Source organism: Dermacentor variabilis, chromosome 3 (genome assembly GCF_050947875.1).
Source record: "Dermacentor variabilis isolate Ectoservices chromosome 3, ASM5094787v1, whole genome shotgun sequence".
NCBI lineage: Eukaryota > Metazoa > Arthropoda > Arachnida > Ixodida > Ixodidae > Dermacentor > Dermacentor variabilis.
This window is the reverse complement of record NC_134570.1, coordinates 129147248-129173171: the sequence shown is the minus strand read 5'-3', so window position 1 is coordinate 129173171 and position 25924 is coordinate 129147248. Positions and strand designations below refer to the sequence as shown.

At 45.6% G+C, this 25924-nt stretch overlaps 1 protein-coding gene across 1 annotated transcript; it reads left to right on the top strand.

Annotated features, from left to right (window-relative positions):
- Positions 1-151: 151 nt before the first annotated feature.
- LOC142576279 (glutathione S-transferase 1-like) lies at positions 152-24752 on the top strand. The gene is made up of 5 exons (XM_075686333.1): positions 152-467; positions 5166-5224; positions 8552-8693; positions 18437-18607; positions 24543-24752. The coding sequence occupies exons 1-5, from the start codon at positions 327-329 to the stop codon at positions 24678-24680; spliced, it is 651 nt and encodes a 216-aa protein (XP_075542448.1). The 5' UTR covers positions 152-326; the 3' UTR covers positions 24681-24752.
- Positions 24753-25924: the final 1172 nt, after the last annotated feature.

Genomic DNA, 25924 nt, shown 5'->3' with positions numbered 1-25924 from the left:
GCGTCCGCTTGCAGCTCAGCAAACTTCGGCTGCCTGTCTTGTACAGCGACCATGCTCTCCCCCTTGTACTCGCACCCGCGAGGAAAGGGAGAAAATTACCGTCCGCCGAAGCGACCTTGCCCGCTACGGCGGCACTTCGGCGGAAGCGGTGGGTGAGGGCGTCGCCGGGCAAGCCACGCCGACGTCCCCTTCCCCCGAGGACGGCAACGAGAGCCACAGCTCCTCTGGAACAGAACGAGAACGGAGCAGGCACCGGCTATCGCGCGGAACGCCAGCAACCATTTTGGAGCATTTGCCTCGTGCACAGCACCACCCACCCCAGCGCGATGCCTTACACCATGTACAACCTCTACGGCAGCCCACCGTGCGCCTTGGTGCGGATGCTGGCGAAGCACATCGGCGTCGACTTGGAGCTGAAGACCGTGGACACTTTCAAGCGCGAGCACATGTCGCCGGAATACCTCAAGGTGGGTTGGGTGGGTCGGCTCGCCGGACCAGTGGGCGTTGTCTGCGTGCGTTGGCATCGGTCAACGCTGATCATTGGATAATTTTAGATCAGGGGACGCAAGCGGCTTGCGAACGCAAGAACTAGGGGCGACGGTACTGTGCATGCGCAGCACCGTGGCCGCTAGTTCGTGTGTACGCAAGCCGTTTGCGTCCCCTAATCTAAAGCTATCTGTTGTTAACGGCCGCGGCGCTGCCAAAATGGCGCCGAGTGCCAAACTTGGCAGCGGTCCTTGTTTCGTAGGAGCCTGCGTTGGCCGACAGAAACACACAAGTGACGAAGAAGCCTTCGCGTAATTTCATTTAGTCGTGCATGTCTTGCACAAAATTTAATTCGTTTAAAACGTGCATTTATTGCGGACGCAATCACAATACATAATAAGTCAATCTAAGCCAACAATGAAAGTGCATTACTAAATTCTATGCAGCAAAACCTTCGCTGCTGTGTCAAACAGGGGCTTGCCATCTATCATCGCCTTAGAGTTGAAGTTTTTTTTTTTATAGCATAAGAAGCGACACATTTGCTTTGCTGTGTATTATATGACCAATACATCGAAGCTGGGCCCCTCCGATATTGACTTTTGGCTTCACAAGAGGTATTCCATTTGTTTATTTTGTGAAACTTGTCTTGTGAAAATTTACGCAAGGAACACTTGAACCCACGCTCATTCGGAGGCCATGAACCAATCCGCAAAGAATTTTCGCGAACTCAACAATTCCCTTGGCAAATCCACTTGTACAGGCCTTGCCTAACATTATGGCTAGGTGAAAGCGCAAACGCTACTTTCTAGCATATTTTCATTAGAAGCGCAACAGCCTACCGAAGCAAACGGAGCGTACGCTATTCAGCATTTACATCAAAGTAGTCGACCCGCAGGTGTGGTGCAGTGGCTTTGCGGTGGTAAGCCGAAGGACCGTGGCATCAAATTCCCGCCAAGAGGGTAGCATTTCGATGGGGACGTGATGCAAAAAAAAAAATGAAAGCTGTGTACCGTGTATTGGGTACGAGTTAAAGAACACCAGGGGCGCTAAACGTAAAGCTATTCCAAACTTTTCTATTCCAATTCTGCTATCAGCCCTCCATAATTGGTCAAAAAATTTTCGGGCCACCCGCACTGCGCCTGTCTGTCAAAATACGTCACGCAAACCGCGATAACTCCCCATCTAATATGACGTGTACACACCGATCATGCATGATCGAACCGAACGAAAGAAAAATAGTTATTTCTGATTCGACGCCTTTTTGCCAATAACCCTCTGCTATTGGTCGGAAATTTTCGGGCCGCGCCCACTTCACTTGCCTTTCACGCAATGTCACAAAACCACGAAAACTCACCGCGTCAAAGTGACAGGCAGGCGTTACAAATGCATTAGTATGCCGGACAGTGCCTCTCAGGTACTGGCCGCTCGCACCTGCCGGGAACATGCGTTTATTTGTGTATAATAAAACTTGGCGTGTCTATGTGATGTTTTCGAGCACTTTCGGCACCTTTTCGACGTCGCTCCGCCAACTCTTCTTTGCTGAGGATCCGTCTTAGCGGCATTTCTGACTCTCCGTTGCACGCCGCCGCGATTTTCGACCAGCCACCTCAAGCTAAAATAAGGCAAAACGGGCCAATCGCAGACGCCGGCACCACCCTCTTCATCCGGTTAAATATTTTCAGCGCGCTGGCTCGGCCACATAGAAATCCTCTCCCCTTTAGCCTTGTCGTCGCCTCGTATCACCCAATTAAATAAGAAAAACTGTTCAGTGCAGGCAATACTGTTCGCTTGGAAGGCAAAAAAAAAAGTGACCTCCTTTAAACGAGGAGTGCGGTTAATTCGGCTTTTCAAACAACGCTGCAGGTTACCTCCCGAAGCTTGTGTCGCTGGTTACGTCAATGTGACGTCAGGAGATGGAAATAAAAACAGATTGGAACAGTTTTACGTTATAGGGCCCCAGGTGGTCAAAATTGATTTGGGAGCCCCACTACGGCATACCTCATTCATGTCGTGGGTTTGCCCTATAAAACACCATAATTTGATGTTATAATCAACAAATTTGCTGGTAAACAGTCCTTGCATGGTAACACTAGTTCAATGCGCTATCATACGCACTGCTAGAGCGTTCCGCAAACACAGCTAAGAGCGCCGCCCAATCGCTAATTCTTTACTTTGACCATTGGGTTTTACATCGTAGGTGCGGACGCTCGTGGACAAGTCACAACAACACCTGACAGCACCGGCGCAAATGTAAAAGAATCTTAGAAGGCCGACCTAGTTGGTATGCATCATTCGTCTTAAACAAATCGACAAGCCAGTATGGCATGGATCGGCCAGGAGAAGTTGCAACGGTTTGCCCTTTGTTTCCATGACGCCGTCCTCACCTTTCACGGCTGTCCTAAAAGGAGCGCACTAAGTTTGCCATGGGAAATCTGACCTCATGATGTCGCCGGATATCGAGGCATTGACAGGTGGCCTGATGCCCGATTACTGTGGTTTTCATATGAACGCAAAGTTTCTACGGCAGTTTTTTTGTAAATTATTTTACTACATAGGAGTGACCGACGCTTTCAATCAATGTTAATTGGGTGTTTTAAATTTTGCTGTTCTCGGGTGTGCCCACGAGGCACGTGTTGAAGGGCGCCTGCAATTTCCAAGCGTCAACCTATTCCGACAAACTCATGTGCTTGATGCGCCGACTTCGTTCAAACACAGGCATATTAGTTCGCCGTTACTTCACTGTAGTGCGCTTGAGCTTTTAATTTCTTTCAACTGCTTTCGTTTGGTACCCAGCAAGTCCCGTGAGCCCTGGCTGGTAACTAGCTTTAAAGGTGACGTGCAGTGCCTCTCATTGGCAGCTCCTTCCCACAACAATCAGTCAACAACAATCAATCAATCAACAATCAATCATATGAACTTGTTTCATATGATTTTAGGATCCTCGCCAGGCCCAATCAAGTGGTAGGAGGAAAACTCCTCCCTCGCATGCAGAGAAGCCCCCGTTGCTTTGCCCTAAGCGCGCGAGCTGTTGCAGCACTTGAAATTTATAACTGCGATTTGCTAGATTGCTTTATTTTCACAGCTTAACAGCATTTGTGTTTCCAGTGGTCATTAAATGAAAATAAAAAAAGATGTATTTATACAAAGCTTGAAAATATGGAGATAACGTATTTTCCCCGTAGCGCCCACTTTTCAGACAATGCTCTGTAATGAGTATTTCGCAGTCTTTCAGGTCATCACAGCCGCCATCATCGTCATAATAAAGTCCGGTGTCTTGTTATGCGCTGTAAATTTGCACCTTACCGCGTACCTCTACCTTGCGTAAATTGTTGCATTGGAGGGACCGGAAGGTCCGTTATTGCATGACTCAGAGTGTCCTGGCGGATATACAAGCACCAGCAGGGACGGAACAACTTCAAAATTGTTGTAAAAGAAAGCACGTCTGCAGATTTACTTGAAGGGGCTGTGTTCTATAAAAGCATAACAGTCAGAAACGCATGTCAGTATATGATGCATGTTATTTTAAGAGAGGTAGCTTCTACTGGGTAAAAATTTCAAGCTTTAACACATTTTTTAAACTCGCTTGTGGTAGACGTCATAATTCTATTCCTAGAGCAGGAATATGCAAAGAGATGGACATTACCTGCATGATAAATCGAAGCGCATAATCACCTATTTGATGAAAATATAACAATTAGCCTCCTAATTACTTTACGGCTCATATTGCTATTTAGGAATTGTACCAAAAGCGTATCAATTTACAAAAAAAAAATTTGACTATTGCATGGTTTCGAGAGAGGCACCATGAAACTCGCGGTAAATATGCACTGTGTTTCCACTTACTTCTTTAACAAAATGCTCTTTTATGCATTGAAGCTCAAAATCGAATGGGGCGCCCATGTGTTTCGTCACGCATTTGGCAATGAACATCTGGAAACTGGCCTCATCATGCGAATTCTTGCTATATGGATACGCTTAGCAAGCTCACCGGGTACAATTAATAAATATTCATATCTGCCGTAAGGTAAGTAATTATTAAGATAACTAATGAATGCACGCTAATTAGTTGAATATGTGTTTGAATTTCTCGTGCAAGTAATGTCCAGCTTTATATATTCCAGCTCAAGCAATGTAATTAGGCTGTCTGCCAAAGGTAGTTTTCACAATTGCGGTGAGCTTAAGTGACCACTCGGTAAATAATGGTAGGCACACAATGCCTGCCACACTGCCAAATTAGGAATTTTAATGCCTCTGCCAGCGGCTATATGCTTCACATGCGCCTTTTTCTGTTTTCGGCTCTTAGTGTGTTTAGTTTTTTCGAGCAAAGTCAGTCGAATACTATCGTTCCTCCTGCTCTGCTTCTTATGTTCCAAAACGACTAGGTAATATGCAATAACATCGGGACCTAAATATTTATTAGGCATCACGTGCTCTCACCACATTTTGGTTTACTATTATAAAGGAGAGCACAAAGTGTCGTTTTCCAGTGCAGGACATTAAAAACATAATTAGTGGTCTCATTTATTCATGAGTATGTATTTTCACTAGTCGCAATACCCATAAACATATCTATACTGCTCACTGGAACAGCAAGGAAGCATTCGGGCCCTACAATGTTTATAAACAATCTGTGGAATAGCGCAAGCTATTCATATGTCATTATTTTGTGTTTCTTGCAGATGAATCCCTTCCACAGGGTTCCTACCTTCTCTGATGATGGCTTCATTGTATACGAAAGGTAAGATCCAACACATACGTCTTGGGGTATGTCGGTGGCCGCTAAATACTATTAGAGCTTCCAAACTTAACGCTCTGAAAAAAAATTTCCTAACAACGCTTTGGCTCAGTGTCCCTTATTGAAAACCGTGTGCAAGAACAAGGGAAGCAAGAAGTAGATACTGTAGGAGTGGCCGTTCAATATCTTCTTGTGTTTTTTGACCAGCAGTCCGCTTGACTGCATATTCTTGTTTCAATGTTTCATTAGGAATGCAGCGATATTCCTTCCTCTTCAGTGTAACCATAAAAGTGTTGAACAAAACTGTACGATAGAAACACTGAATTAAGCTGCATGGAACGGAAACAAACCACGGGCAGGGAATCACCGCAATGTCTCTTCGGCTGAATGTGGAGTTACCTTGGTTACGCGACTATGACTGCTGGCGATTATCGTGTCGCGGTTTCTATTACGTATTGAAATATTTTTTTTAACTGTATCGGGCTTATATTTGAATTTGGATTGTGAATTTTAGAAATTATATTGGCAGCATGCGTGACTGCAGGAAACATGAATACACGAACAAAATTGGGACAGAAATATTTTTCGTTCACTGAAGTGGTAATGAGCACATCGTAATTTAGTAGCCGCAGATGTATCTTCGTTTACTGGTTGTAAGCTTCCAAATGATACGCTACCAAAGAACCTGCAGCAGGTTTTTACAGCGATGCTATCACATGCCAGCTCACGCAGTTCGCATGAAGGTGGCTGGTCTTACGTCTGCCTCTGATACTCTGTTTGAATGCGTGATCTTTTCGAAGGCAGCTCTTAAGACCAAACTACACGTGCGCTTGCCGGCGTGCGAAAGCTGACGCCCACGCGCCTTGCGTTTGCCGCACCTCCTGAGTAATGGCGTTAAGAACCTACAACGCGCGCTCCAGCTCGCTTCTAGTTGTCTCATATTTTTGACTTGGTAGACATCTTTTCGTGTTTCTGTGATACAGCCAGAGCACCTATACCAGCGTGGAGAAGATTTAGAACGGTTTTAGAATCGCCTTTGTCGCCTAACGTACGGTAAACACAAGCACCTTTGCGGGACCCTTTGTGGGCGTCTCTTCAGCACTTTTAGTTCAACGTACGAGAACGCAAAGGCAAGGAAGCTTTATTGAGTGTGATGTCAAAACGTAATTTTTCTCAAAGAGAAAATACAGCAGCGTGGAGCTTTCCACTTCCAGATTCAGTGACCGAGCATGATGCAACACGTACGCGATGAAAAGCTCCGCCAGCGCCGGCACATTGACACGTCGACAAGTTGTCACGTTGACAAGCGCAGGCACGTCTTGACGTTGTAATTTGCGCAGGGTTCATTTGCAGCTTGTTGCTCTGATCTCTCCTAGGGTTTGCCGTCATAATCACTTTGTGGGATCATAGTCCGAAAAATGTTCTTTCTTCCTTTCTCGGGCATCATATTGCAGACATTAGCGGAAGCACCATATTATTGCATCTGTGGTAAACATTTCTTAGTCCACAACATGGGCACAATCACGCTTCAGGAACTGTACCTTAAAGTGTCCTTCACCAACAACCGGTGTGCGCTACTGCCCTTTTCAGAGATAGAACAAAGCTGCTTTAGGCAACCGTGATCTACAGTTCAGAGCGAAGAAATAAATGTGCTTGTTGATCTTTTCTGAAGCAGAAATACCACCACAATTTGGGGCGGACTCTTATTCGCCATCGGAGATGAGGTACCCCTAAACATGCCGCTTACATTTTCGTCGTAAAAGCGTCATCATATCTTAGCAACTAGCAAACACGCAATAACAGAGACTTGTATGTCCTCATTGAACAAACTGACGTCTACAGATGGAAGTATTTTACTCTGCGCGCTTTATTGGTTGCGTGCCGCCTGCCACAAGTACCACACGACACGCGCCGCAGACAACCATTGTACTGAGTGCAGCGCCATTTTGGAATCATGGTACGGAGCAGAGGGCAAATACGCTTCAGACGAGTCGCCCTTTTATGTGTTTCTTTATGGGTGGGTCGGCCACCATAATCCTGTTATTAGACAGTTGTAGCAGAGCGTTTGCTTTCGCTCCGCTCCGCACACGTTTCACGCGCACCGGTGGCTGCATAGAATGCATCGATTGCGCTTATCTAACAAGCGCGTCTCCCAGAGACGTACGTCACTGACGTGCTCTAAGGTTGGCGGTAAAACGATTACGAAAGCAACTACACGCTCCCTGACGCACCGCTAAATCGGGTTCCTAGCGGAACGTGGTCAGCGTCCCACGTTCCGCTGCCGATATGTGTGCTGTGCGCACGCGCGTCAGAGTTCCCGGTAGCGTTTTGCTAAGCGGCTGCGTGCGAATTGTTGTGATAGGCCGGTCTGAGCGGAGCGGACCGTAAACGGTCTGCTAAAACTCTCTATTGCTATGCGAACGCGTCCCGTTAGGCTTACGCGCGTCACAATCGCAGAAGGATCTCGCAAATTGCACGCGCAAGGCGCTCCTACCTAATGTTTCAGGTGAGCTTAGAGAAAGCGAAAGCTCATTTCAATAGTCCCTGGCAATCAACGCGAGTGAGAACGGAGCCACCACGAGAAGTCACGCTGAAGCGGGAGCCATGGGTGTCGCACATTGGACACCGCTACTTTCGAGCGTGCGTAAACATATCTGTGCTTGCGCCGCGCTTCGACGCGTACGATCTGCCATGCACCATCTGCGCATGCGTGAGGCTCGCGCGCACGCGTACGTGTAGTTCGGCCTATAAGCACCCGTCTCTGCGGTGAGCGGCGACGTCGGCCTCCACGCAACCGAACGGACGAACAAAAGAGCGAACGCGGAGAGGCAGATGAAAAAAGACGCTAGCCGCCAATGGCAGAGAGCAATCGTAGCGGCCCCTTCAGTCAATCTGGTTTCATGCGGAAGTGCCCGACCGCTCGATGCGTAGTCGTATCTTCGTCTCAGCCGGACCGCTAGTTTCGTGCTATCATCTGCTCGCATCAGCTATTGCTCGCGCTTGTTTGGTTTGGTCTCGCTTGGGCTTGTTTGGGTTGTCACGGTTTGCGATTGCTTGGTAATCCGATTGCATTTCCGACGTGAATTTTGTGGCATTTTGTGGAATTGGGTCAAACAGCATCAGCAATTTCCCTAGAACCTTCGACAAGTCATGTATAAAAGCCGACGTCATTGACCCGCGCATCAGATTTTCGCTGAGTGCCAACTCTGGCACATGTCTCTCTCAATTTCTTTGCCTCAATATATCGCGAAACGAAAACACGGACAGAGCGGCGTTCAAATTTCGCATTAGGCAGTCTTGTAATCGTTGGTGGTCTTTTTTCCTCCGCAGTTCGGCTATCTGCTATTATCTGCTGAGAAAGCACGCCCCCGACAACGAGCTCTACCCCAACTGCCCCAGGGCCCGTGCTCGTATCGACCAAGCTCTCGCCACGATAACAAGCACCGTTCAACCAAACTATTTCAAGTTCTTGGTGAGTTAAAATAGGCATTCTATCACGATTAGTGGCCTGAAGTATAGGGATACTCATTTTTCATGTTCTCTTTAGGTGCTGTCATCGGTCTGTGCTATACATTCTTCAGTTTTTTTGTCACTTTCCTTTGTTATACCTTTTAAAAGTTATTATTGTTTTCTTTGTTGTAGCCTTGGGATAGGTGATTAGTTTTGACTACGCATATAACATTAGGCATGAACTACTCGCACTCATGTTTCAAAATAATCTATTCAATGTTTTCTAACATAGAAACTAACGAAATAACTGTTCTCCTCCAAATAAGCAAAGGATAGGAAGTTTTCATACGGAAAAAAAGAACTTTTCATGCAATGCAAAAAGAAAATAGTTAAAACAAGCTTTGCTTTGAGCTTCTCGGCGAAATTCAACACTAAAACTTGTAACTTTTGCTTGTAATCTTACGTAATGTTTCTGGCAGTTTTGTAACGTAACATGCTTATCTTTTTGTCTTTTACGCTTTAAGCATGCACTGCCGTTTCCCTTGTACAGACCCTTTGACAGTTCCGGCGGCACGCAAATTCTTCATCCGCTTTTTCTCTTCTATTATCAACAACTTCTGATCTCCTTTCCATAACGGTTTATTTTTTATTTTTTGAAAGATAAAGCATAAAGCAACCATTCATTCTTGGAAAATGTGCCATTCGGTATTAAAAATGCTCAGATCCTATTAGTTCAGTTACTTTATCAACAAATACTGATCGTGTGGTTGGACAGATTCCAAATGTCCGTGATGGTTGGCTTCAATTTTTAACTATTCAGTACAAGCGTGATAGCTGACTCGAGCGAAATAAATATTTATGCTGCGAATATATGCGCCTGCGCTTGACTATCCTATATTCGATTCCATATTCTGTACTTACTCTTCGTATACTGTTGGTATTCGAAAATGATTACATTCACCCACCTCTACTGTAGCGTAATCGCAGAATTACCTGGTATATTCATTACCTTGCCTGTTCGTTGCTTCCTTGTAAGGACCCACACCATTTCTAGCTCCATACATGGAACATTTTGCTTGTGGATTTAGGATCAGTGTATACGTGTATACAAGTTGATCAGTGTATAGTGTATACAAGTTGCGGCCTGCACACATCTGAAAATTCTCGATTCTCGTAGCCGATTCTATCTGTTGTCTTAGTTGTCCCCGAATTTTTTTATAATCCGATTGCATGCAGGATGCGAATAGTGTTGTGCATCTAAGAAGTTGTGCGAGCGCCAGCGATTACGCTGGAACGCTCGATGAGTCAAGTGCAGTTGCAATAAAAAATACGCGAATAACGCCTTCGGTCGCAGGAGCGGCTGCGGGGCCACACCGCGGCGCTGTTATCTGCATCCGGTGCCCGCTTTGAGGGTGCACCGAGTGATGCAAATCTTCGCCCTCACTCTCGTGTGGCCGTCACGCGCTTCATAAATTTTAAGAGTGACGTTCGAATGTTTCGCAGCTGATGGCCAGTGCACAGGACGGCGCTTACATTTTGCTTTGTTCGCAGTGCTGATAGTAGTTCTCGGCACGACGGCGGCGGACGGCTTCCGGCCACGGCTGGCAGGTTCGGACGGATTCGGCAATGTGAGCCTAGTTGCACTTTCACCTTAAACGATGATGGAACATTAGTCAGGGCGGGCGTTGACACCAACAAAGTGGTGGCTGTTTACTTGGTACTGCTAGGCACCAATGCCTTTGCATGGCGTCTTTCGTCGAGACTCTGCATACACTTGCGCCGTCCGTTCAAACGCCAAGCACGGAAGCGCGGCACAGACGGGCGCGAGGCGCACGTAAACACGAAACGTGAAACCAAATCGGACGCTGCCAGGCACACGTTCCGTGCGCTTAGCCGAACGGCCGAACACGACCTGATGCGGAAAGGAAGGCAAGCGTAAAGTCCCCAAGTTCAGGGGCTTTGCGCTAGCGCGCACTGACGAACCCACTTTCCAGCTGACCATCAGCCGCGAAACAGCCGAACACCGCACTTGAAATTTCTCAAGCGCGTGAATTAACCACCCGAGAGCGAAGGCGAAGATTGGTGTCACTCGGTGCACCCTCAGAGCAGGCGCCCGATGTAGGGTGTTGTAATCTCGCCGCTGGCACGAGTTGTTGGGAACTCGGCGCTGACGCCCGTTGTTGCACCTGGGTCGCAAGCCCCAAGGGTAGCGTTGCCCTGGCGGCCTGGGGTACAACTGGAAGCATCCGAAGGTCCCGGCAAAGCATGAGTCGACTGGTAACAATAAAACAACTTGTTTATTCTAACATCGCAAAGAGTTGGCGGTCAGGTCGACCGAAGTAGAGAGACGGGAGTGCACGTTACTCAACAGAAGAAATCGGAGCCCTCTTGGCGTCCGGGGGCAGCTGCTTTTATACTCTCGCAGTTGAGGGCAAGAAGGAACCCCTCTATAGACGAGCACGTGACTGTGCCGCTCGGGAACAATGGGATAAGGTGGCGCAGCGACGTGTCGGCGCCACTCGGATCCCCCTTGCTTCACAGTTGTTGGGAGCTCCTCTCCCCGGCTGCCGCGCTTCGACAAGCGTGGGCACAATGGGAAGAGAAGGAGGAGCAGCCGTCGTGTCGGCGCCGCTCGGACCCCCTTGCTTCACAGTTGTTGGGAGCTCCTCTCCCCGGCTGCCGCGCTTCGACAAGCGTGGGCACAATGGGAAGAGAAGGAGGAGCAGCCGTCGTGTCGGCGCCGCTCGGACCCCCTTGCTTCACAGTTGTTGGGAGCTCCTCTCCCCGGCTGCCGCGCTTCGACAAGCGTGGGCACCAATATGCACATACACTCACACACGCACATGAAGACACGTGGCATTGGAACATGCCTGGACGCGCTTGGCAGGGAGGCGTAGCGGCGGCACCGAACGGGCCAAAATGTCTGCCGCTTTGAACGAAGCCCCGGCGTCCGTTGCATCCGCGCCGGCTAAACCGCGCGTCGTAGGCGAAACGTAACAAGGGGCTTTATCCCGATGGAGATAGCAGCGCCGCTTGTGTGGCCCCACAGCCGCCCCTGCGCCTGGAGGCGCATAAGGAAAACATGACCCCTGGCCGCCGGGGTGCACGCTTATTCGCTCTCGCCACAGGCCACTTCCACTAGCATGGCAACAACTAGGGCCGAGGGCTCCGACGTTGCCTCCGAGACTTTTTGTTTACGCTCCGACGCTGAGCTACCGTCGCGGTGAGCGCGGTGTAGCAGTGGGCACTGACCCCCATTTGGTGATAGGAGCACGCATCACTTGCTTTTTGGCGCATCCGAAGCACGTGAAGCTACTTGAAATGCTTCAAGAAACACTTGTGCAACGTTGCGCAATGGTTGTGTTCAGGCCTTTGACAACCCCACGCCTCGGTGCGGAAAGCCGCGTCGCTGCGTTGTCAGTGACGCTGGAAAAAAACATTCATGCAGAACGTGGACGCGCACCACAGCGACAAGGAAGAAGACGGCGGCGGCATGATCACGGAGCCATGTGTTGAGTCTACAGCAATAACGACGACACGGTAAGTCTTTCTTACAGTTCAGAGTGCTTATTTCCGAGAACGCTAGTAGATTAGGCAAGACTTAACGCCGCATACGTTACGCGGAGCGCATCCTTCTCCAACATAATTCAACGCCGCACACAGGTTCTTAGTGCATGCCACGAGGAACGATAAGCGCGCATATATTTGCAGATCTACGTCCATAGGCATTAAAAGCGTGTTTCAAACCATAAGCACTTTCCTGCTGTCCCGCTTAGCTCTGACACCCCATTCTTCGTGGGATATGATTTTCTTGTACCGGCTATGCGTGAAGGAAAAGCGCGTGGCCAACACGTAATTGTCTCATCTCTTATTGGAGTGAAGCGTAGATCAAGGGAGAAGCTCTAGTAAAACACCGAGCTTGCTACGATTTTTGAGTTATAAAAAAACAGAAAACTTATTTCTGATAGCTTCAACGCACGGCACTTATGTAATTCGGCGAACATGTAGTGTATTGCAGTTAAGCGAGTGAGAATTTACGCGCATACGCAGTGTAAGCAATGCTTTATAATACATACTATAAACCTCACTTCTCCGCGCGTCTAGCCTGTATTATCTCAGAAGCTCACCTGATGCCCCCGCGCTGAAGCCATACAGTGTGTTGCATTGATACGAAGAGAGAATTTGGGCGTGTACTAAGTGTAAGCAACATGTTATAAAAACTGGTAACCCACTGTTCCCACGGTTGTAGACTACATTATTAACTCTGATGCGCACCTGAGTCCTCCTTGGCGCCATTTTTTTTCTTTGCTTGTTATAGAATTTCACTGCAATGCATAGAAGTATTGTGGAGAAGGTATTCAAAGCAATTCAACATGATCAAATGGGTATAAGCCCCCCTCCCCCCCCTTCCCCAAGGAAAAGAAGAACAATACCTACCAGATCAAAATTACGCGTAACAGCTTCCATAAAATGGAAGCAGAAACAGGAGCAGAGTCTTCAGAAATTCCTCATCTCGTAAATATAGGAACATGTCTTGGCTTAATTGGCATTGTTTAGACACAATTTTTTTTAAACGAATGCTTATTCAAGCAAAGTATATAATCTGAAGAAGTGTAGAGGATTCCATAATGCCTTGTGGTAAAGAGCGCAAGCGGAAATACTTGGCCCACATCTGATACGCTAACGAGAGACCTCAGAGAAACCACCTGACAGAACAAAGCAAGTGGAGAGGTTATCCACTTGATGGTAGCATATTGGTTCTATCCCTGGTCTTATAACTCGGAGATCGCTCAACTTGTCTACAAGAAACCGTGTACTGACAGGGAAGCACTTCCTAATTTGCTCTTATTTCTCAATACATGCTGAAGTAAGCTTGAGTGCCTTGTATGTGTGTGCAGAAGTGCGTTAAATGAAGATGCTTTCATCCAAACGTATAACGTTGCAGAGCTTTGTCCTCATGAGCCACAGTAGACTTGCATGTTTTTATTGTGCCAAGAAGCCTACTTCGTGATTTAGAGTAAAAAGACGTACAAAAAGGAACGCATTTCATGATGGTGAATGTGCTTTTAAAAGCTTCTCCACAATACTTATATGCGCTGCGGTGACTTTGTATAGCAAGCGAAAAGAAAAATAATACCGGCAGCCGAAGGCCTCAGGTGCATACCTAAGATAATAATAGAGACTACAACCATGGCCCAGTGGGGTTTCCACGTTTTATAACAAATTTTCTCTTCGCTTCACTGTAACACACGGTATGCTTCAGCGCGGAGACCTCAGGTGAGCACCTGAGATAATAATAACGGCTATAAGCGTAGCCGAATGAAGTTTACAGTTTTTATAGTAACGCGTTGCTGTGTATGCGCGCAAATTCTCTTTCGCTTCACTCCAATACTCCCAATCCTTGGCCCCATTACACAAACGCCGTGCGCTGAAACCATCAGAAATTGCCGTTTTCTTTTTTAATAACTGAAGAATCGTAACAAGCTCGGTGTTTTAGTAGAGTCCCCCCCCCCCCCTTTGCTGTACGCTTTGTTCCAACAATAGACGAGACAATTACGTGTTGGCCACACGCTTTTCCTTCACGCATAGCGGCTATATACAAATAGCCCACAGAGAATGGGGGTCAGGGCTAAGCCGCACGCGCGACAGCAGGAACTTGCTAATGGTTTGAAGCATGCTTTGAAGGCTTCTGGACGCACATCTGCCAATACATGCGCGCTTCTCATTCCGCTTGGCATGCACTCAGTCACCGTGTATGGGGTCGAATTATTGGGAACAAGTGCGCGCTCCTTGTAACGTGTGCGGCGTTAAGTCTTAATTGATCGTACTAGCGTTCTCGGACATATGCACTCTGAATTGTAAGAAAAACCGTCTCGTCGTTACTGCGGTGACCTCAACACATGGCTCCATGGTCATATGCCGCCGCCGTCTTCTTCCTTTTCAACGTGGCGCGTGTCCGCGTTGCGCATGAGTGCTTTTTCAGCGTCGTTGAAAACGAAGCGACGTGGCTTTCGGCAACGACGTGTGGCGTTGTCAAAGGCCCACACAACCGATGACTTCCCTACACACGCCAAAGGGTTCTATAGACGACCCCTAGTTTTTATGGACACCTCCCCCCCCCCCTTGTATCTCTAAATTTTACTCATGTCAATTCTTCCATTAACCATCAGGGCTGTTTGGTCAAGCCCCGATAAAAGGAGCAGTGGAATACCATGCTACCATCTAAAGTGATGCAGAAAGATAAAATACACACCTGTCTACTTTAATTTACGTCGCTTTAGTTCCAACTACGGACAAATTTTCTCTGCAAATAAGAAGCCTCATACGAAGCTTTGGCTGCAGTGGGCGTCAGGTGAAAAGAAAAAGGAAGTAATATGGTTCAAGGCACGAAACTATAGATGTAGAATGTTTTAAAATACAAACAATGCTCATCAATACTGGAAACAAGTGCCACAGCCTAAAGCAAATTTGATAAAGAAATTAAATCTAAAAAAAAAAAACTGCGTGCAACAGTGGTGCTTCCAATATTGACCCTCTAATAAGTAATCCCTACAGGTGGCGCCACAGGCTACAGCCACCGGAAGATGTCCCAGAACATTTCTAGTCTGTGATGTTTACCTGTGTTTAGGCTTTGTTTACGTGGCTGGGTCTCAGCTTTTCTGAATAAGATGCCGCAGTTCTTTCGCTAAAATCTTTTCCTGTAGCGGTCCTTTTTCCTGTGCCCGCTTTATATGTGCTGCATAATTCGCATACTCCCTAAACATTGTTTCTAAATTTATATTTCGTCATTAGCGCTGGCAACAAGTTTGAAAATGTCCTCATACGCTGAAAAATGGTCAGACATTTAAAAACTGAATACTGTGCTTTTTCGGTAATTTCTTAACTTCTAAAAAAATATGTGTTTTTGTAGATTACATAGAAAACACTGCCTCCCAATTGTATATAGAGAAAAAGAGAAACATACGTCACGGGGACGAGTATTTGGGTAATAGGCGTCTATTTTTTAACTAGTGGACTAAAAAAGAAAAGCTTTGTATAGCTTATCTAGCCTCCCACCTCCCGAATTATCTAGAATTTATCTAGCCTCCCGAACAAAAGCAACCCAAAGAATCCCCTCGAGTACACTCAGGACGTTCTCTCGCTGTACTCCACGCTGTAACGAAATTCCACAGACTGGGAAGAAAGGAGTGATAACTTCCATTTTTGCTAGGATTGGTTAATCTAGCCCTGTTTAGCCAGGAGGGGATAATCATAGCACGGAGGTGCAAGCATGGACAGAAAACGAGACGGCGGAAAAGGAAGAACTTGAAACAAACAAGGTCTGCCGTGTTGCCGTTCCCCCGAGTTACACTTGCGTGTTGTGTTTTTCCATTAATTTATGGCGGCAGTCGCCGGATGCATAAGAAAGTTTCAGATCAGGGTCAACACCTGGCTCAAGTTCCACCGTACGGAACACCAGATATTTCACACAAACGCCGCAACCACAGCCAGAACAAACTGCGAAAGTGAACTCAGCGCCATTTCAACGCACCTCTCTCAGCAAGCATCCCAGCGAAGAGCAGAAGATGGTTGAATGCAAACGCGACTCTCTCGCCAAGGGAAGTGCAGACGAGTGACTTCTAACACGGCGGAAGAGTCCCTTGAAAGCCGTTTTCACAACATTGCCAGATGTAGGTTTCATACACCCCCTTCTAACTGAAATTTCATAGTCAGCAACAGTCCAAGACAGCTCTCCGGTGTCACAGACGCCGACACCCCTGGCGTACAGGGACGTACTTCGAGTACGTACTCTTCGAGTACTTCCCTACAACCGCAATCACCTGTCTACTAACACGCATTATGAGTTAATTGTCACTTTGAAACTGCCTGGTACCGATGGTCGTACCTGTGCAGCCGCGATAAGCTCTATAACTTGCGTCTTCACGTTTGTGCTGATGACTATAGCTGAAAGAAAAGACACTTTAGAGTTAAAACGCATGCTCGGTGATTCATAACAATCAGTTATTTTTCTGGCGAAATACCGCAGCTTCCGTACACTCTCTAAATGCACATCCTCTACTAAGCCGTGAAGGACGATGTAAGATAATATAATGAACACGCTGAACTACTAATGCGTAATGATTCCAGAACTACTTCCCTCGGAAGTCTGCCCGTCCGTCCATCTATCTGTAACGCCTGACACGATGCGCTCCTTAAAGGAACACTAAAGCGAGACAATAAATCAGTTTATACAAATGAAGGATTGTTTGAGAACCTTGCAGGCAGTCATTTCGAAAAAATAGTTTGATTATTAGATGAGAAAATGAGGGTCCAAGTATCAGTATTTTAATTTCGCGCCGAAACCCTAGCGCCGGTACGTCGGCGCGACGTCAGGGATTCCAAAGTATATTTTCGCATTTGGGCTGCGTTGGCTGAGTAAAGGTGCCGAAAACTTGTCATGTTTAATATTTGGTTTCTTTAGAACACAATGTAGTCAATCTGTACCGCTATATAAAATTAGTAGGCTCTAGAAGATGCCATCAAAATCCAAGACGTCACAGCCACCAGGTGCGGGAACTTAAGTAGGGGTCGCCACCCGTGTTTCGTTCTTGCGCTTTTTCTGGCTTACCAAACGTCTTAACGTAAGAGTGGTGTATTTGGTGTTTTAGAAAGGTAATTTACTGATGCAGAAGAAATCATTTTTCACTTTAGTGTCCCTTTAAGTATAGATAAGGTAATATGGGAGTATATCTGGGAATGCTTTTTGACAACGTATGACTACTAAATTTATGGTTATTACTATACACAATGAGCACTGACGAGGTATTACGAGTTGGTAAGCTTGTTAAAAGAAGATTAATTGCCATGAAATTTATTAGGCCTAGGACTTCGTAGGACTGTAATGAAGGTGAAGGAAGCCTAATGGAGAATAATTACGATGAAATTACTTAACCGAAATAATGATTAGATGAGGCTTACTTATAATATTGAAGCTAATAATGTTATTCCAGGTTTAAATAACTAGTCTATTAGGGAGCAAAAAAAGGCAAAATAATGAAACCTAATCAAACTGAATTAGGGGTGGCTAAGATTATAACGTACCATTTCGATGGCATGCCAACAGAATCCTTAAGTCTAGCCGGGATTGATCAGGTTAATAAGTGGCCTAACCTAACTACAGATATTCATCTTAGTAATTATTGAGTAACATAATTATTATTACTCAGACTAATTATGCGATAATAAAAGTTAATAAAGATAATTAAACAAGAAGGAAACCATGCAAAATCATCGTCATGATATGACTGGATGTGTTCGGATAGCTGAGAGACCTATGTTTGAAAGATGAGCCTCTGGAAAGAATACTTACGCGCAATCTGACGAGTCTCACTAGGGAGCTTCCGCAATAATTGTTTTCGTAGTGTTTCCTTAATGTTTTGTATAACGTCAGCTACCAGAAGAGCTTTGCTATCTTTTTTTACATGAGATAACATTTTGTTCGATAAATACTGGGGGCAGGAGAGTGTATATAGACAGCACAATAATTGTACCAGTAATATAACTAAGAACAAGCTGAGCTTCTTGTTCTGAACTTGGTTTCGGGCGGCACATCGCTCGTGGACCGTTGTCAGTTTTGCTTCCCTGCCCACATGCGTTGGTTATGAATAAGGACTGCTTTCAGAGAAGTGTCATATCGCACAAGATGTTTTCTGTATTGTTAAACTACTATTCGGCCGATGGTGATGCACGAATGGGATGGTGAAGAAGTTTACTGTTTCTTTACAGAGACCGCGTTTCTATGATTTGAAGAAGCCCACCGCTGAGGAGGTGGAACAGTTTGAGGAGAACGTGGTCAAGGGCTTCGAGCACGTGCTGGGTGAAGGAAAGTACGTGCTCAGTGATAAGCTTAGCCTCGCTGACCTAAGCTTGGTGGCTCACCTCACCCTTGTTCTTGAGGTAAGTTGTGATGCAAACTACCTTTTGCAGTCGCCTGTAACCTCCATATGCCGAGCCGCAATAACAAGGATTAAAATTTTATTTGTGCAGTAGATGTTTCTTATACACATATTCTTTATAATGTACAACGGGGTGGTACCAAACAACTCTAGCGGTGCATGTAAGCATGACACGATATTGCACATGCGGAAAAGCTGGACATAACTTGATTCTCTTTCCATTTTTGTTCGTTCATGTTGGCGATACACTCGTGGGCAGCATTCTTAGAAATACCAATATGGAAGTCGGCCCCAATTTACAACACTTCCAGTAAGCAACATCGAGAGGCTTCGCTCTAATAACAAGCGTATTTATGGCAATTATTGGTAACTTTCCTGCTGCAATATAGTAGTGTTTTATTACTGACCGAAATTCTATTAGAACGCCGTGAAGGCTTTTTGACTAAATGCCGTAAATACGCATACTAATAAAAGGGCGTAATCTCTCCATGTTGCTCACTGCAAGTTGTTGAATTTCGAGTGGCCAACTGAAGCATAATTCATCGAAACGCTGCCCACTGAGGTACGCTGGTGCGCTGCGGTAAAGTTCCATAGATTACCGAAGAAACAATGTCAGAAATTTCTGTACATGGAGAGCTTGCGGAAATTCTCTCTGGTCTTGCAGAATCGCGAACAAACCAGAACAGCCACCTACTAACCGGATTAGAATACCTGACTTTCCGTCCCCTGCAAGGACGTGTTGATCAAGATCTCCCGTCTGAGGGACGAAACAATTAATGCTTCAGCATGGAGGTCAATACGTCGAGCTCTTTTTTTAAAATACGGAGCTTTAGCATAGCGTTACGGTCCCGCTCTTGTCAGCACGAGCTGTCACAATGGCGAATGAAGTGCTAATAAAGGTATTGGGACGCAATGTAAAATAAAATATGGAAGGGAAAGAGAGACGACACAAAGAGCGCCATCTATTATTTTATATTGCGCCACAATAACCCTCTTAGCAATGCACCAACTCTCCCAACATAGTACCCTGCGAATGCAAGGACATTACCGGGCTCACGTAGGCTTACCGGAACGGCTCCTGGCCGGTACCCTGATTGCTTAGTATAGAAATGCCCAGGCTGCCAGGTGCGGTGTTAACTGGTGCGTACTTTTCGCCGTAACTGCAAGAAATGAAGTATCGGCACCACGAGCTACTGAGATGGCACCGAGTCGATAAAGTGGGCCAAATGTTAGCTAAAAGTTGCCACCGTAGCATTTATTGTTTGTGAACGCTGTGGCGTGTTGCGGCGCCATTTTGCAGAGATAGCAATTACGTGGATGCTCCAAGCGAAAGTTCGTGGCTGGCGTCGTCGTCGCCGTGATGTTTAAATATATGAAAGTATACTTGCATAACTAAATATAAATATTATGGCCCAACAGGCGTATTCAAATACAAGACCTTTCGCGCAAAAGGAAAATATTTTAGCCATTAGGCCATGAACGCATTTTTCGGTATTGGTTCTAAATGATTTTAGTATAATGCAGAGCGACCAATATGTACACCACATCTAGACAGAAAACGACTAAGTCACGCTATGCTGTCCGGTGGAATAAAGGTTCAAAAACCTGCGAAACAAGCGCCTGCCCCGGCATGTAGATTACAACATATGTAAGAATTCCTTGCATTCAATATGCATTCCGCAATTTCCAGGGCGCTGCTCCTTCTGGCCAGTATGAGCTGACTTTCGTGCTGCGTCACACCAATATGTCTCACCTGCGTGTAGTTTAAACACCGTTGTTGCCCATGCAACTCGTGTCTCGTACGCACTACGTAGACGATTCGACAAGAAATGTGCGGTACATTTCTAGTTACAACCACAACTCCTAGAGAGCAAGTGAGCTTGAAAGGTGAAATAATGTATAAAATAAAAGCAATAATTGTAGGAAGAATCAATACCCAATGATTCAAATGCACAAAAAATAAAGTAAAAATTTAAGAATGCATGCAGTTCTTCTCTGTAAGTCATTGCCGGACTGCAGAGCAAACATCCCTGCGGATAATGATTCATGATACATGTGAATAAATCCCAAAGCAGAGGGCCGAGACGAAACAGTCCAAGCGCGACGTTGAACCTTGCCATGACTGTCAATGATCCGTCCTGCATGGGAAACTGTCACTTATTTTAAGTGTTAAGCGCCAAACTTCCCCGGCTTCGGGCCTTTTCCAAAGGCTTAGCGGCGTCGAAACAAATAACCGTTTTCAATGATGACTAAAAGAAACTGCCTATACCTTCATCTCAGCATGAGATGACAGTGAAGGATGGCTGATTTACCATTTTGTTTTTGCTGTGACGACGAACAGAAAGAAAACTGACAAATTAGTATCGAAAGAGGCAGCCTGGGGATTCCATGCTGTTAGGCAATCATGGTAGACATCTACCGGCGCCCTGTAAACACCGCGCATTTACGATCGTGGCGGCTGGTATCGAATACGGTGGGACTGAAGCGCTAAGATAAATTTTGGCCACGATAGCACCCGCTGTGTTTTCGGCTGTCTTTCGCGATCGAACGCAGCCAAACAACTTCGCGCGCTTGCACGTCAGCTAACATTGAGTAAGTGAATTTCGTCAGAATTTGCAAGCAGATGCCTTCATACCTCTGGACTCCGATCTAGAACTTCGCCTTCCGTCCGATCTCTCACGATATGACTCCGCCCTTCTTGTTGCTATCCGGCTTGGAATAAGATTTCAAACAGCCTACTATTTAACGATTTGAATGCCCGTTAGCACAGTTTCTGAATTTGGCGAGTGCAGTGAAACATTGGTTCACCTTCTGTCCGTGTGTCCTCGCTTCAATCGGCAAAGAGCAGCGCTCTCAACCAAGCTGGACAAGCCTGCACGAACGTCACCACAAAGCACTAGAAAGACGCTCCTGCGTTTCTTAAGGCGCACCGTATTGCACGACAAACAGTAACTGTGCGCTGTATGAGGTTTTATTCTGGGTAGGGCATTGATATTTTTACAGATATGTTGCGCCTTCAAGACCGTGTCGACGCTTTCATTCTTTCCGTCTTTTGCTTTCTTTATTCTTTGATTCAAATCTTTTACACCTTTTTCACATTTCCCTGCTACAAAGTAGCGCCAACCGGAGATATCCTCTGCTGACCTCCCTCTCTTTCCCTTGCTTTTATGTGCAATTTCTGAATACTGCTTGGCGGCGGCTTTGTTGTCTTCAATACCACGCTGTGTTCGCGGGTTATTAGTTTTGAATGAAATTAGAGTTCATTGCCACCCCTCTTAGCTGCCGATAAGCTAAAGGTAGATCATTCACAAGCATTCGACTAAGTTAATCTTTTCCTTTGTGTGCACCATAGAAGCAAGTAAGAGTATATTGCGTTATCCTTATGCCAAACCAGCGTGAAAAGCACGAACCCCAATACTCGGCGCTTGCAAGTTATCCCTATTACCAAGATTTCGTCATAGTATGAATCTGCAACAAAACAATTGCTTTGATCAGAAACCCACTGCATTCTTTGAAGAAACGGCCCATCAAAGAATGATTTGCGGCGTTGAATAGCAGCATGCTTTGTTACACACAAATCTGTAAGCTAAGTGATACAGTCTGATTTTTCGAAACAAAAGTGTTATCACTGAATTTCTTGTGGCACACACACAGTGACTATTTTATATGACACATACATACATGTTTTAATGCACCACTTAATAAATTTGCACAATCGTATAAACACTGTTGTAGGCATGAAACTTTAATCAGGGAGTGCTTAGTGCCGCCTCAAATTCTATTCATGAGGCTGCGTTAGGTCCTATGCAGAAACGAACTGGTTATACTCGGTTGAGTCATAAACGTGGCTGCTCAAGGACACAATACTCACAACACTTCTTCAACGTTTAAACATTTTCTACATTGTCGTAATTCCTTACCCTACAGAAAACGCCGTTTTTCCCATAAATCCTACAAGCAATAACATGCTATGAGTTATGGGAAAAAGGTGTCTTCATATAGGGTCCCATATGTTTCATATCGGATTATTGGATATCGGAGTTATTGGGCATACGTTTTTTTCAATAACGTTGTCTTCATTCTCATTGAACAATACTGTAAACAGCAGAATACGTTTTCTTTTTCGATTGTTGCAGGGATAAAATATGGATGCAAATACACTTGTTGAACTACTGCAAATGCGCTTTGTTGTATATATGCGTATGGTCAGAAATCAAAAGAACCGCAAATTTTCTCGCGTAATCTTCTGACACAACAATTTCGTGCTGCTCTGTATTTTTGTTTTAATAGTGACGATGGCTCTTAGTAAAACGCTGTGATCATCAACTTTATTAGTTCACTTCGATGCAATGTTCAATTAAAACAGAACAAATATAGCTATATCATTTCGGCGTAGAGCATTAAGCTGTGGGTGTCATATGCTACCACCCGAGTTCCAGAAATTTTACAAGAAATGCAATAGCTTTGGCTTTGCATTCCAAGACATTGCGGGCACTTGATCAAATAATGTGTATTTTCCCGATCAGCGACTGCGCGCAAAACTCGGTATGACGTTAATAACGTAAAGCCCATTGATCCTCGAAGCAAAGAAATTAAAAAATGTGCGCCAGAAAGGTTACACATCAGCGATAGATAGAGATTGTGAGACCTGCTACTCTTCACCATGAATCTTGATAAATTTTCACAGCTGCACAGAGCGTTTTCAAACACCTTATGGTCGCAGGCAACCATAATGAAGCGCCGTGAGAAGTTTTGCCGTCTACTTATGAGGCGCCTAGAAAGCTTGGCTCCCCTGATTACGGCCCCGGTTATACACCTGGCGCGTCGGCAGATGGTTATACTGTTGCTTTCTAGTAAGTGCCATGGAAAACGCTCAACTTCAATACCGCATCTGATAATGTATAAAGGATAGCCATTGTTGAGAATCGTACGCAGTGGTGAACTAATGTATAGAACCCATCTCCAAATGAATGTTGACGTTAATGCGACTAGCCTTGAAGCAATGTAGGCAGACACCGCACTACCGCTGCAAAGACGACTCATCTGTGACACGCATGCGCAGCAGAGTTCTTCGCTCGCGATCCCTTCGGGACACGCCACGCTACCTCAAGGCGCCGCCGCGACAGTTGCGTGCGGAGGATGCGTGAATCCACATTCAGACAACATTGTCTGAATTTGAACGATGCGAGTTTGATTTCGCCGCAGAATGAAAAAAAGTGTTTAATGATGTTTTGGCTATTGAAGAGTGACTCATTACCACTGAGACATACATTCCCATGAACCCAAGCAGGCTTAAAATAGGTTGATGGAAAGTTGGCAAACACCAACTGGCTCATAAGCAGGGAACGTCACAGATGTTCATTGAGGAGTTGCGCTTGCAAAGTGGCACATATCCAGGTAGCAAAGTTGGCGGGAAAGCTACTCTAGATAGATAGATAGATAGATAGATAGATAGATAGATAGATAGATAGATAGATAGATAGATAGATAGATAGATAGATAGATAGATAGATAGATAGATAGATAGATAGATAGATAGATAGATAGATAGATAGATAGATAGATAGATAGATAGATAGATAGATAGATAGATAGATAGATAGATAGATAGATAGATAGATAGATAGATAGATAGATAGATAGATAGATAGATAGATAGATAGATAGATAGATAGATAGATAGATAGATAGATAGATAGATAGATAGATAGATAGATAGATAGATAGATAGATAGATAGATAGATAGATAGATAGATAGATAGATAGATAGATAGATAGATAGATAGATAGATAGATAGATAGATAGATAGATAGATAGATAGATTCGGCTCTTTATCTGCCCAGAACGTGCCCATACTTAGGGCACCAAATTATTGTATTCATAGCAACGCGTTATGGCCAGAAACATTATGCCGATTCGTCGTTTCATTCGCAGGTGCCTTTCCTGGACGCTGGGAAGTACCCAAAGCTCAAGGCTTACTACGATCGCCTGAAGGTGGAACTGCCTTACTTTGAAGCAGTGAACCGGCAAGGAATCTCCGCCTTGGATTCTCTTTGCGCCGGTCTTAAGTAGATTCCTGCGGCACTAATGTCAAAGCGTTGTGAAAATAAACACGTGAAATAAACAAATATAAGCACTATCATATTCCGGTAAGATAGGCTCTGTTTCAAGTTTCATCCACGAGCATTCCAAGAAGTTGAAATAAGTTTCAGCAGCTGTTCCTATTAAGACTAATTCCAGGAAGTTGGGACTCATGAGTTTTGGTGAGGGTTCGCAGGGGTATGGTTTTATTGCGCTAGAGTACAGGCTTCGCACTCAAAGTTGGAGAAGAAAACACATAAACACTGACACAACCGGAAACATCAAACATAATTGCATCGGTAGGCTGGGTGAGCTTTATATAATCACATGATGCGACGTACATGCGGTTAGGTTACTGCCGGAAAATCTCGGCAGAATATATCTCGCGATGAATTTTGACGTTAATGCAAGTGCATTGAAAAAAATGTAGTGATACACCGTATTGCCGTCCGGCTCTCGCCTCTGGATATGCTGCGTCATCTAAAGCGGGAGACACCGTTTGATTCGACGTCCCATGAGGCGTCCGACGCGCATCAACGGCAGCCGGAACCGAGGCTTTTTGCCCCGACCAGACGGCTGGCGTGCGACAAGCTAGGCGCGTTTTCATCGTCCGACGCGTCCGCAACCGCACCGTCATTTTGGCCGCAGCCACTGAAAGCTCGGTTCGCATGTGACGTTCTCTGACATTCCCTCCACTAAGCCGGTGCCGGCGGGCCGGTTTCTCACAGCTTTCTTTTTCTTTTTGCCGACTAAAATTGCTTCTTGACATGAAATAATTACTAAGCCAGTAAAATAATCTCAAACACGCGCTTGTTATGCAAAGCCCCACATAAGTGCACAAGTACGAAGCTACTGGTGAGATCGGGAGCCGCGATCCATGGGCACTTCACAGGTACAGACGCACACTGTCTGCCTTGGCGAGGCAGCTCTCTTCAGAATCAGAATGACCCGCCGTGGTAGCTCAGTGGCTATGGTGTTGGGCTGCTGAGCACGAGGTCGCGGGATCGAATCCCGGCCACGGCGGCCGCATTTCGATGGGGGCGAAATGCGAAAACACCCGTGTGCTTAGATTTAGGTGCACGTTAAAGAACCCCAGGTGGTCAAAATTTCCGGAGTCCTCCACTACGGCGTGCCTCATAATCAGAAAGTGGTTTTGGCACGTAAAACCCCAAATATTATTATTAGAATCAGAATCGGTTTTTAGTGAGATGGTTAGTTAGATTACATGTTTTTAA